The following is a 14,004-nucleotide window of genomic DNA, read 5'->3' on the forward strand; positions in this document are numbered from 1 at the left end:
ATGCCATAATTGCACAAGTTTTTTGTAAATAATTTCTGTGAGAAACCTAAAGATTGTGAAAAAATTTGTGAAAAAGTGAACAATTTCTTTTATTTGATCGCATTTGGCGGTGAAATGGTGGCATGAAATATACCAAAATGGGCCTAGATCAATACTTTGGAATGTCTTCTAAAAAAATATATATACATGTCAAGGGATATTCAGGTATTCCTGACAGATATCAGGGTTCCAATGTAACTAGCGCTCATTTTAAAAAAAAAGTGGTTTTGAAATAGCAAAGTGCTACTTGTATTTATTGCCCTATAACTTGCAAAAAAAGCAAAGAACATGTAAACATTGGGTATTTCTAAACTCAGGACAAAATTTAGAAACTATTTAGCATGGTTGTTTATTGGTGGTTGTAGATGTGTAACAGATTTTGGGGGTCAAAGTTATAAAAGTGTGTTTTTTCCTCATATTTTTATAATATTTTTAATAGTAAATTATAAGATATGATGAAAATAATGGTATCTTTAGAAAGTCCATTTAGGGGCGAGAAAAACGGTATATAATATGTATGGGTACAGTAAATGAGTAAGAGGAAAATGACAGCTAAACACAAACACCGCAGAAATGTAAAAATAGCCCTGGTCCTTAAGAGAAAGAAACTGAAAAATGGCCTTGGTCCTTAAGGGGTTAAGCAACTTTCTAATTTACTCCTATTATTAATTTTTCCAATCAGCAAGCGCTACCCAGGTGCTGAACCAAAAATAGGCCAGCTACACTTACATTCTTGCTTTTTCAATTAAAGATACCAAGAGAATAAAAAAAACTGATAATAGGAGTAAATTAGAAAGTTGTTTAAAATTGCCTGCTCTAACCATGAATCATGAAAGTTTAATTTTGACTAGTTTATCCCTTTAACCCAGTCAGAGGATTCATCCACAATTTCATAGAGGCTTAGCTCATACTGATCTAAGTCCAAGCAGGCTTAAAAGTCTACCCTGAGTCTAAGTCAGCATCAAGGTACACCCCCACTCCAGACATGTATCCAGTGGGGGTCAAATTGCTATGTTTTTTGAATGGCATGGAATATGTCTATTTTAGACCCTTGGGTGTTAGCGATTGTATCTCAAGGATAAAGAATCAGCTTTATATCCAGGCTTTGTTAAGAAAGATTTTTTGTCTCCAATGTAGCCTGAGATCCAACAAAGGCCAGCAGTTTGCTGTTCTGTGTAATGGACTTGGTTTAGAAGAACAGGGATCTAATCCTACCTCTTTTTGGTTCCAAAGAAGGAGGATACATTTTGTACTATTCTATATCTATAATCTCTAAGAAATTCCTGAATCTATCCACTTTCAAAATGGACACCATTCACACTTTTTTTAATTTCATTTAGGAGAGTCACGTTATGGCTACAATAGACTTAAAAGATGGGGGGGGGGTTTACAGGAAGGTCAGTTTATGGTTTTAAAATTAAAAGATGATTGTAAAGTTAGTCAGGTTTGCTTTTATAGACAGGCATTACAGGTTTGTGACTCTAATGTTTGGCCTTATCGCTACTCACAGGGTGTTAACCAAGGTACTGCACCCTTGCTTATGGTAGCTCTAGCTCAGAGCATCTCAGTAGTGCTTTATTTTCACATCATTCTTGGGCAGGCACCGTTCCATCAACAGGCTGTAAATTACACAGTGGCCTTGCTTCTGTGTAATTTACAAGGTGTAAAAGCACACTTGTGCTAATAAAAGCAGGCTGGCCTCTTGACAGTTGTTAAAAAAGTGAAAACTGTATTAAATTATCTTTATAAAGGGGCTCTGGTGTAGAACCATCCCTTTTATGATGTTTTAATAAAGTTTTTACTTTTTTTTAACAACTTTCACTGCTGCTTTGATGCTGATCCGGTTTTGGAATCTCACCATAAAACATAAAACTGCTGTTTTCCATTAGATTCTAGATTTTCACATAATTCTGTATACTTTGAGTGGCGGAGAAGAAATAGTATTTATTTCATACAGGTTGTGAGAGTTCACAATTCATTACTCCTGGGAATTCCCAAACCCCTCCCACCTCACATGTACCTCTGTCTTGTCTTTACCTCTGCTGGATGAAGGTGAATATTGAAGATGTACATATCATTCTTCAGAGAGAAGGGCTTTCAATCTTTGTTGAGGCCAGTTTTCCCCTAAATGTACAATGTTTGTCAGAGGGATGTATATGGGGTATGGTTAGTGGCTCTCTTTTGACCTCATAGGAATTTCTGTCACAAACCTTCCAAAGTGGTTGCAGAGACTTGTGTTTTCCCTCCCCTAATAGATCTATGATATACTCCTATTCCATAACCTCTGCTATGTTTCAGTATTGGTTTGGCTATCTACTTTAGTAAGTAGATGAGTGTCTATTGGTAAGTATCTTATTTTGTATTTATTTGACACTCTGTAGCCTACTTTGGGCATCAATATTTATATATTTATTTTATGCATATACAGGTGGCCCTCGTTTTACAACGGTTCAATTTACACCGTTTCAGAATAACAACCTTTTTTTCCAGTCATGTGACTGCTATTAAAAAGCATTGAGAAGCAGTGCATTTATTAAAATAGCCAGTAGGTGGAGCTGTCCGCTTGTGTTGCAGCAAAGCCAAGCAAGCTGAATGAATCAGTTTAACCAGACCTGAGCTATTGAGCAGATTCTCAAAGGAACAAGATCTTCCTGTTTATAAATCAGTCCAGATTGGAATGCATAGAAAGAACTGTTTGCAGAAAAATGCAAGTGAAGTCTGTGTTGTGTGATTATTTTATTAGGTTTATAATGCTGTTTAGCGAATGTTTTTGTTCATTAACTTAGTTTAATTATATATTCTGTGTTGTGTGATTATTTATTAGGTTTATAATGCTTTTTAGCATTTAAAGTCTTCATTTCAAAGCTTTAAAAATAATGTATTAGGAGTTACGAATGACAATTTTGAGAGGTGTCTGGAACCTATCTCCCTCACTTCCATTGACTTACATTATAAACTGGGTTTCAATTTACAACGGTTTCGATTTACAACCATTCCTTCTGGAACCTACCCCGGCATAAACTGAGGGCTACCTGTATATGTATATATATATATATATATATATTTTTTTTTTTTAAGACAGCATCATTAATTTATTTTCCCCTTTAAATTTGTTGCATACATTTAATTTTTGACACGACAAGTTGGTTTTGCTACGTGCTGGCCTTCAGGTCTGTGCATATCGGATTTACGCTCCTAAGCCCTCAGGATTGCGCATGTCGGAGTTTTGCACGCTTAAGGGTTTTTTCCCCTCCCCGCCCGTGTTTCAGTTTAGCGCGCATCAGGTACATGCATTCGGGTATTTGGTGCTCTTATCTTCTTTTTAACAGTGTAGTTTTCACATGCGCACTCCTACTCTGCTAAATGTTATCCAGACATCGAGTGTGGTGTCTACTTGTCTCTTGCTTTTTGTTTCGGCTTAGCATACTTTAACCTGTAAGTCTTATTGAACCTCTTAGAAGAGCTTTGTTAGGAGGTTTATTTTTGCTATTGTAATTCAATGCTATAATAGACCCTTCTAATTCTGTCCCTAAATCTACCTTAGAAGCTGGGTCCTCTGAACACTTTCCTACCGATGTCAAGTGTGTATATTGCAAAGAAGCTGAGGTATCTTTCCAGCTTATTTATGTTAAGGCATTCTGACCAACCTAATGCTGCTTCTATGGGTGTTACTTTTCCTTCTGTTTGTTCCTTACTGGGGAGTTTTTGCTTCTGGAGTGAAATATATCGTCAAATCTACTGTTTCTGAAATGTTGGCAGTTCTCCTGCCTTCAAGTAATCATAAAAGGTCAGTTCAGAATTTACCTTCTACTAGTGCTATGTCTAAGCCTAGGAATCTTCAGAAGGAGAAGTTTCATGATGAGGAGTCTTCTGATATTGAACCTGATTCATCCTATTTTTTTTATTTAAAGTGGAACATATTCATTCTCTTTTAGAAAAGGTTTTGCTTACTTTAGGGATTAATGACTCTAAAGGTTCTGAGGATAAGCCATTTAACCACTTAGATTCAGTCTATAAAACTGGTATTAAAACCCTTGAGGTGTTTTTCCTATTCCAGATGCTGTTTCTGAAATAGTTTCTAGGAAATGGTCTAAGATAGGTAATTCTTTTAATCCTTCTGCAATGTTCAAGAAATGATATCCTTTACCAGCCTCTAATATTGAACTATGGAAGACTGTTCCTAAAGTTTATGGGGCCATTTCCAAGAATCTTCAGAAGGAGAAGTTTCATGATGAGGAGTCTTCTGATATTGAACCTGATTCATCCTATTTTTTTAATTTAAAGTGGAACATAATCATTCTCTTTTAGAAAAGGTTTTGCTTACTTTAGGGATTAATGACTCTAAAGGTTCTGAGGATAAGCCATTTAACCACTTAGATTCAGTCTATAAAACTGGTATTAAAACCCTTGAGGTGTTTTTCCTATTCCAGATGCTGTTTCTGAAATAGTTTCTAGAAAATGGTCTAAGATAGGTAATTCTTTTAATCCTTCTGCAATGTTCAAGAAATGATATCCTTTACCAGCCTCTAATATTGAACTATGGAAGACTGTTCCTAAAGTTTATGGGGCCATTTCCAAGACAGTACTTTTTTTTAAGGACCCTTTATATAAGTTAGAATCCTTTCATAGAAGGGTTTTTCTGAAAGAAGGTTATTTGTTTAGGCCAGCTATATCTATTGATGATGTTGCTGCAGCTTCTTCATCTGGTTAACTAGTCTTTAAGAGCAGTTTTCTAATGATTCTGTCAGTGAAGATTTTTTTAACCTTTTGGGATTACTCAAAGTGAAAATTCATTTGTTTGTGATGCTGTATTTGACATTGTTAAGATTAATGTTAAGAGCATGTCCTTGGCAGTTCTCTCTAGAAGAGCTTTATGTCTTAAATCCTGGTCTGCTGATATGGTTTCTAAATCCAGATTTCCTTCTATTGGCAGTGGCAGTCCACCTGGCCACCAGGAGGAGGCAAAGACACCCCAAACAAGACTATAAATATCCCTCCCACTTCCCCTACCTTCCAGTAGTTATTTGCCTCGTATCATGGAGGTAGGCAGAGAGAGGTCCTCTGTAAGAAAGAAGAATTAAGTCTATCATGAATTGGCTTTGAAAAGCCAGGGATCATATAATCATATAAATTTTGATAGCATATTGGTTTATGTAACACTGATTGAAGCTGGGTCTCCCATGCCTCTGCCAGTTTGTCTTAATCCTCTGTCTGATAAAGTGGGGGGGGGGGGGTTCAAACTAAATTACAGACGTATCATAGGTAAGTTGTCCCCTCTTTCATGGTAACTTGTCTAATAAAAAGGCAGTTTTAAGGCTTGTCCCTGCCTTTTAAGAGTGTTATGTGCACACTTGGGCCCTTTGATAACAGGCAGTATCATGCCACTTGCGTCCTTTATACAGATTCCAGCCTTATCTAGGATAGGGGGCTGAGAGGGGTGCGCTTCCATGGCGCCGATATGCAGGAAACTGACAAGCATGTTGTCCTTTGTTGGACACTGCAACACCAGAGCATATATTTCAGCGGTGTTTGTAATATGACTGCACTGGAGATTGTTACCGGTCCTCTGGTTATTTGCCCATATGCGTGCAGGCACGCCCCAGCATATGATGGGGGCATCATTACTACATTCTCACACAAGCCACAGAGAGGCGGGAATGTTAATTCCCGCCGAGAGTATTGCTTTTGAGCCATTAGCGCTTCGTATCCACTGAGCAACACTCCTGCGGGAGAGCGGTAGTGATGGGACTCGGTCTGTCCAGAGGTGGTAAGACACCCTAAACAAGGGCTTAAAAAACGGGACAGTTGTTTGGTGCATTGGGTCTAAGATACCCCGCTATAAGGTTCACGATTGTCTTTATCGCTTTACACATACAATGGATGACTCTATTCTAATAGAGAGTCTGGAGGAATGTTCCTCAGTAAATTCCATTGACAACAGTAAATGTATGCTTTGCAGGAAAATCACTGTGAATCCCACCCCCCCCCCAACCCCCCCCCCCCCCCCCCCGGCGCAACTATGCAATTTCTGCCTAACTTATTCAGGAGACCCAAATTGTCAAACCGTGTAGGAGCTCCCACATGCCCTGTCTCCAGCAGGCCCTACTGCGGCTCCTCAAGCTTTGGCTGACGCGGATATCCCTGTCCAACAGTCCTTGAATGCGGCTTCAGTCACCCCTGAACACTGTGCAGTGAGTGGCCCTACCCCGGCTGGGATAAGCCCCCTACCCGACGACCTCATGGCCCGTATACAGGCTGCTGTCTCTGCTGCCCTAGGTGCTAGCCAGGTATCAGGGAAGAGGATGAGAAAAGTTAAATATTGTTCACCTGTACGTAACCCAGGTGCAGTGACCATGACCAATAGTTATGGGCAAGCTTCAGAGGATGAACCCTTACTTAGCTCTAAAGGTGAACTACCTTCCTCTGACCATTCCAAAGGAGAGTTGGAAGAGGATTTTGAGGAGGGTATGATTAATAAAGTGGAGCAGGCTGCAGAACCGCCTGAGGAAGAACAGGTGCAGAGACTGAAATCTGTGTTTAGACTTAGGGCCCTAGATGTATTTCTTGTTCCCCCCATTATCTCCGAAATCATCTCAGAGGAATGGGAGAAGCCAGGCACCCCTTTTGCCCCTTCACGGGCATTTAAGAGGCTGTGTCCTGTTCCAGCCACACACATGGAGGTCTGGAACAGTTTGCCCAAGGTGGCTGGCACTATTTCCACATTAGCCTAGCGCACAAGTATTTCGCTCGAGGACATTACTTCCTTCAGTCTGACACACTGTTTCAACCAGCAGTGGGAATAGATGCACTCACGGGGGCCACCAAGTTCTGGTGTGAGTCCTTAGCGGATCTGATTATGGTGGAAAGTCCTTTAGAGGGGATCCAAGATCATATACAATCCCAGAGGTTCGCAAACGCCTTCATCAGGGATGCCATTCTTCCAATTTCTCACACCGATGAGAAGAATTTTAGTTTTGCAGTTCTAGGTAGGAGGGCCTTGTGGCTTAAGTCCTGGTCAGCGAATAACATGTCTAAGTCTAGACTACTCTCCTTGTCATTCAAGGGTAAATCCCTGTTTGGTCCGGATCTGGACTCTATCATAGCCACAGTCACAGGATAAAAGGGAGCTTTCCTGCTGCAGGACATAAAAATCAAAGCCTAAGGGTCTTCCAATGGGACTTTTAGTTTCTTTCAGAACATGAATCAGAGGAGCGCAGAAGCAGCTATAACTAAGTCACCCAGGGTTGGAATAAGAACAAGAAGCCCAAGAAGGCTTCACAAGATTACAAATCAGCATGATGGGATCACCCCCGACCTGGGACCAGGTTGCGTGAGGGGGCATACTCTCTCTATTCCAAGAGGAATGGATTCAGTCTGTCCAGGACTCTTGGGTGATGAACATTATCTGCTAAGGGTTCACTTCCTACTGTCAAAGGTTTCAGGAAACCCAGTAGAAAGAGCTGCACTTCTCCGCTGCGTGGAATACCTATTTGCTATAGGAGTAGGGATTCCATTTCCCTCATCAGAGAGGAGACAGGAATTCTACTCAAATCTTTTTAAGAAGCGTGCGATCATCCAATTCTCAATGTCTCAAAGAAAAAAAAAAACATATAGTGTGATTTTGCAACAAATTTCAAAGTGATATTTATGTGTAAATTTTTTACTTACATAACCTTGGGCTATCTTAAGCTCAAGTATTGCGCGATCCTGAAACACAAAGCTGTCAGGCTCAGCTCTTGCCCGTGTTTTAAGTTTATTAGTTCTGCTGGAAGGTATCAGCGTGTCGACGTGTCTCAGGAGATAAAGGAATATAACATAGTGTGATACTGTGTATAATAAATTAAACAAAGCTTTTGTGAACACGTACTCACACTTTTCAGGAGCTATTATTCAGTCCCCAATCTAACAGCAGACCTGATATTGGCTACCAGGTAAAGCCACTTCTGTAATTGAATCTGGAACCGCTTCAATAAAAAAGGGGTATTTATTTAAAATGTATGAAACATTATAAAAGCACAAAAATATATGTATGGATCGTGAGTCACTTAGGGTTATGATGTGAAATAGGCACAAGAAAATCTGTATCTACAATCTCCAAAATGGATGGCAGTGGATTATTGTGTAAACAAAGTATTCACTTGTTGCCAGTCTCTACGAGGAGAGCGCCTCTCACTGTGACGTCACTATTCAGCTATTCCCGACGTACGTTTCGCCACGCCCACGTGGCTTTTTCAAGGGAGTTGCTGAAGCGGTCCGATTCCTCTTGTTTTAAACAGGCTTCCACCAATTAGTAAAAATGTTGTATGTTCATAATCAAATTTAAAATGGTATTTCGTACATTTGTAATTTTCTGCCTTCTTTTTTAGCATTAGTTTTACTGATTTTTATCAAGGAAAATTAACTTATATGTGGCATATATTTAAATCTAACAAGTTAGATTACATAATTTCGGCACTTATATATTGCATATTAGTATGGAATTACATATATTTACACAACTATATGTCACAATACAACAGATATAATTACATATATCTCGCAAGAGATAAAATAACGTTCTGAATACATACTTAAGATAAAATAACATTCTGAATCCATATTTAATTTAAAAAGTGGAATGGTTCGAACCCAACATTCATACCATATGGTACTAGAGTGTTGAGCTCGGAAATCCATTTTATTTCCAACTTAGTTCATTGTCCCTATCCAATGATGATCTAATTTTCTAATTCCCATATGAGAGAGAGCCTGGTTTGGTGGCAATCTCCAACCCCGGTTCTTCTAGGAACAAGTTTCTGTCGCCCCACCTGAATGATAATCACCACAGACGCGAGTCTGTCCAGCAGGGGGGTGGTATGGGGTTCTCTGAGAGCCCAGGGAACCTGGTGTCAGGAGGAAATGTTCCTATCAACATTCTCGAATCGAGGGCTATTTACAACTCGATTCTGGCGTGGCCTTAACTTGGTTCTGCCAAGCATATCCAATGTCAACAGGACAACATAATTACAGTGGCCTACATTAACCATCAGGGAAGTACTCAGAGTTTGAATCCTTGAGTGGGCGGAGAGAAATCAATGCCAGATTTCAGCTATTCACATTGGGAGGCAGATTTCCTGAGCAGGCAGACTCTTCACTCAGGGAAGTAGTCCCTGAAACAGGAGGTATTTTTGGAACTCGCAGATGAGGTGTTCTGGATATAGAGCTGAAGGCCTCCCGCTTAAATGCAAAGCTCCAGAAGTACGGTTCAAGATCCAGGGATCCTCAGGCGGAGCTAGTGGATGCTCTGGCGGTTGCATGGAACTTCACCTTAATCTATCTGTTTCTCCACCAATTGTGCTTCTGCCCAGAGTGGTAGCTCGTATCAAGCAGGAGCGCATACCTACTATTCTGATAGCCCCTGCGTGGCCACGCAGGACTTGGTATGCAAACTCAACCAGGCTTCCTTTCTAAGGTAGTGAATACTCGCAACATCAACCAGGAGATTATGGTTTCTTCACTTTGTCCTAATCCGTCATCCTCCAAGGAGAGATTGTTACATAATTTGGATATGGTCAGAGCGTTGAAGTTCTACCTTCACACTTATTCATCCTGTATACTGGTAAGTGCAAGGAGCAGAAGGCCTCAGCTGTAACCTTTTCCTTTTGGTTGAGAAGTCTAATTCATATGGCATTTCAGGAGGCGAGTCAAGAGCCCCCTTAAAAAATCACAGTAAATTTCATTTGTGCGGTGTCTACCACTTGGGCCTTCAAGAATGAGGCCTCAGTTGAACAGATTTGCAAAGCAGCAACTTGATCTTCATTGCACACATTCATGAAGTTCTATAAGTGATTTTTTTTGCCTCAGCAGAGGCTTCCTTTGGGAGAAGCGTTCTACAAGCAGTGGTGTCTAGTACTTCTTTCCCTATTTTCAGCCCAAACATTTGTGAACTCACAGCTTGGGTATTGGTTTCCCGTAAGTTAAGAATGTGCTTGTGGATTCTCACTGCCAATAGAAGGAAAATAAAATGTATGCTTATCTGATAAATTAATTTCCTTCATGGCAGTGAAAGTCCATGACCCCGCTCGGATGTTAAATGTGTAGCAGCGGCACACATCTATCTTCACTTTTCCTTATCCTCGGCTAAACTACTGGAGGGTAGGGGAAGTGGGAGGGATATTTATAGTCCTGTTTGGAGTGTCTTTGCCTCCTCCTGGGGTCCAGGTCAGGTAATTCCCATAGGTTATGAATATTCTCATGGACTCTCACTTCCAAGAAGGAAATTAATTTATCAGGTAAACATACATTTTTTATTATCTTTCTTTTCAGGGAAAAAAATTTTTTGGTTCTTCCTCAAGATAAGGAGTCAAATGTAAAATTTAAAGCTTCCAATCGTTTTTGTTCCTTTTGTCAGAACAAGGAATAGAAAGCCGATTCCTCCTCTCAGAGACAAAACACCTCCGGTATAGTCTGGAGGCCTAGTGCTAACTGGAATAGACTTAAGGAGGCCAAGAAATCTATCCCTACTTCTAAGTCTGCATGAAGGTGCGACCTCCGATCCAGTTGCTCTGGTAGGGTGCAGGTTACACCTTTTTTCAGAAGCTTTCGTTTCAGTCTGTCCCAGATCCCTGGGTTTTAAATATATCAGGGTATTTGGATATGTTTCAGAACAAAGCCGGATGTACTTTCAGACCAGTTCTAGATCTAAAATCTCTTTCAAAATGGAAACTATTCGGACAAGTCTGCCTTTTATTCAGCAAGGTCAGTTTATGTCCACAAAAGATTTAAAGGATGCTTATCTTCATGTTCCAATTTACATGGAACATTTCCAGTATCAGGGGTTTGCCTTTTTAGACAAACATTTTCAGTCTGTTTCTCTACCATTTGGTCTGGCTACAGCTTCAAGAATTTTCACAACGTTTCTGGGTGCCCTTCTGTCTGTGATCACAACTCAGGGAATTGTAGTGTTTCCTTACCTAGTCGACATCTTGGTTCAAGCCCCATCTTTTCTTTTAGCAGAATATCAAACCAACAGACTGTTGTTTCTTTAACAGCACAGTTGAAATATCAATTCTCCGAACAGTTCTTTTGTGCCTCAGACAAGGGTTACTTTTTTAGGGTTTCATTGAGTCTTTCTATAACAGATTAGAGAAGGCTAAAGCTAGTGTCAGCCTGTCTGCACCTTCAGTCTCTCTCTTTTCCCTCTGTTGCCCTTTGTATTAAAGTTCTGGATCTTATGACCCAGTCAGTCTCTGACTTGGTAGCTGGATCAACAATTCATTATTTAGGGGCTTCTTTTGCTCATCCTACCTGAACTGTTATCACTACAGATGCAAGTCTTTTAGGTTGGGAATCTGTTTGGGGGTCTCTAACAACACAAGGGGTTTATGTTTCTCGGAAAGCGAGGTTGCCAATAAATGTTTTAGAAATCTATGCTATTTTCAGGATTCTTCAGACTTGGCCTTTGTTGAAAAGGGAGTCTCAACTCCACTTACAATCAAACAATGTCACAGCAGTGGCGGCCTATATCAATCATCAAGAGGGAACTCACAGTTCCCTAGCTATGAAGGAAGTGTATCGAATTCTCTCATGGGCAGAAACCAATTCCTGTCTGTTTCTGCAATTCATATTCCAAGGAGTAAACAACTGTGAAGCAGACTTTCTCTGTCGTCAGTCTCTGCATCCAGGTGATTGGTCGCTTCACCTGGATGTGTTCAACCAGATTGTGAATCTTTGGGATCTTCCAGAGATAGGTCTGATGGCTTCTCGTTTAAATAATAAACTTCCCAGATACTTTTGTGAGGTTCAATGACCCTCAGGCAGTGTTTGTGAATGCTCTAGTAGCTTCTTGGTCATTTCAGCTTGCTTATTTGTTTCCTCCTCTAGTTCTTCTTCCCAGAGTAATTACCAAGATAAGGCTAGAGATGTCATCAGTAATCCTGATTGCGCCATCTAGTCCTCACGGGATTTGGTATGCAGATCTGGTTCAAAATTCCAATTGCCCTTCTTGGCCTCTTCCATTTCATCCAGACCTTTTCTCTCAAGGTCCATTTTTCCATGTGGATCTCAAATCTCTAAGCTTGATGGCATGGAGATTGAACGCTTTGTTCTTAAGCATAGAGGTTTCTCAGATTCTGTGATTAAAACTTTAATCCAGGCTCATAAAACTGTGACTAGGAAGATTTATCATAAGGTCTGGAAAGTTTGTATTTCTTGGTGTGTAGATCATGGCTTTTCTTGGCCCTCTTTTAGAGTTCCTAGGATTTTGCCGTTCTTACAGGATGGTTTGGATAAGGGCCTATCTGCCAGTTATTTGAAAGGGCAGATCTCTGCTCTTTCAGTTTTGTTTCATAGGAAGATTGCTAATCATCCTGTCATTCATGTTTTTTGAGGCTTTGGTTCGGATTAAGCCTGTTATTAAGCCAATTTCTCCACATTGGACACTTAACTTGGTGTTAAAGGGGTTGCAGGCTTCTTTTGAGCCTATGCATACAGTGGATATTAAAACTTTTTTTCTTGGAAGGTTTTGTTTCTTTTGGTTATTTCTTCTGTAAGAAGAGTTTCTGAATTGTCTGCTCTTTCATGTTATTCTCCTTATCTGATACTATGAAGGACTAAGTTTGATTTCTTGCCTAATGTTCTGTCTTCAGACAATATCAGTTGAAAATTGTTGTCCCTTTTTTGTGCCATAATCCAAAAAATGCTTCAGAGAGATCTTTGCATACTTTGGATTTTGTTAAAGCATTGAAATATTATCTTTATGCTACTAAGGATTTCAGACAAACCTCTAGTTTGTTTGTTAACTTTTCTGGTGCTAGGAAGGAACAGAAAGTCTCTGCTGTTTCTTTGGCTTTTTGGTTGAAACTTTTGATTCATAAGGCTTACTTGGAGGCGGGTCAGATTCCACCTAAACTGATTACTGCTCATTCTACAAGATCAGTTGCCACTTCTGGGGCTTTCAAGAATGAGGCTTCTGTTGACCAAATTTGCAAGGCAACTACTTGGTCATCTTTACTAAATTCTACCATTTTTATGGTTGTCTCAGCTTGATTTAGTTTGCCTGTTGATTGATTTTAAGTGCATTGAAAACATAATATATATCTTTTGGAGTTGTGTATTTTCAGTGAAAAAAATGTACCATTACTTGTGGGCTCCACAGCTTGGGTATTAGTTTTAAGGAGTAATGGATCATGGACTTTCACCACCTGTATGAAAGAAAACATAATTTATGCTTACCTGACAAATGTATTTCTTTCATAGTGGTGAGACTCCACCAGATCCCACCTTGTGATATTCTGGTGTTGGCTTCTTTCATTCACACATCTTTTTTCCCTGCTCCTTTTATTTCTGCTTTTATTACTTTTTCCTACCTCATTTTGCTTGATTATACATTAGATTGAGGTACCTGTGAGGTGGGAGGGTTTATATAGAGCTCTTGGTGTTTGGGAATATTTTGCACCTCCTAGTGGTAGGCAAGAGTAATTCCCATCAGTAATGGATTGTGAACTCTCACCACCATGAAATAAATTAATTTATCAGGTATGAATAAATTATGTTACTGTTATCATGTCCTCTACTAATGCATCACTTTGTGAATTGTGTCTGACTTGAGGATGAAAATGATTGTGTTTGACCATGTTCTTGATTTACGTAATAGAACAGCCCAGAGGATGAAATGGAAAAGGATAAAGAGAGAAGCAAAAGAGAAAAGGAGATTGAACAACTGAAAGAAAACGAAATTGAAAGAAATTACAGTCACGAAGCTGCAGCAGAGCCAACAGACAACCGGCGCATTTCTCCGAAGCACAGCACAAGGAAGGAGAAAGTAAGTGGGGGATTTTCAATTTGTGGAAAACATTTGTTCCCCTATAAAACAAAACCTGATGATAAGGTTTGAAAATGCCTTTCTCAAAAAAGTATATTTAATACATATCTTTTTCAAGGTTAAATGGTACTCTGGAGGTCAGTTTATTTCATAAGAAAGTTACA

The 14,004-nt window shown here is 39.7% G+C and overlaps 1 protein-coding gene across 4 annotated transcripts in view; it reads left to right on the forward strand.

Annotated features, from left to right (window-relative positions):
* The window catches only part of PRPF40B (pre-mRNA processing factor 40 homolog B), a 296,834-nt gene that overhangs the window by 262,769 nt on the left and 20,061 nt on the right, over positions 1-14,004 (forward strand). For all 4 annotated transcript variants that reach the window (XM_053708036.1, XM_053708037.1, XM_053708038.1 and 1 more), the window contains one exon: positions 13,673-13,840. In XM_053708036.1, coding sequence (XP_053564011.1) covers positions 13,673-13,840 — 168 coding nt within the window. The remainder of the gene's footprint in view (positions 1-13,672; positions 13,841-14,004) is intronic.

The sequence above is a fragment of the Bombina bombina genome, chromosome 3, assembly GCF_027579735.1.
Source record: "Bombina bombina isolate aBomBom1 chromosome 3, aBomBom1.pri, whole genome shotgun sequence".
In the NCBI taxonomy this organism is placed as follows: domain Eukaryota; kingdom Metazoa; phylum Chordata; class Amphibia; order Anura; family Bombinatoridae; genus Bombina; species Bombina bombina.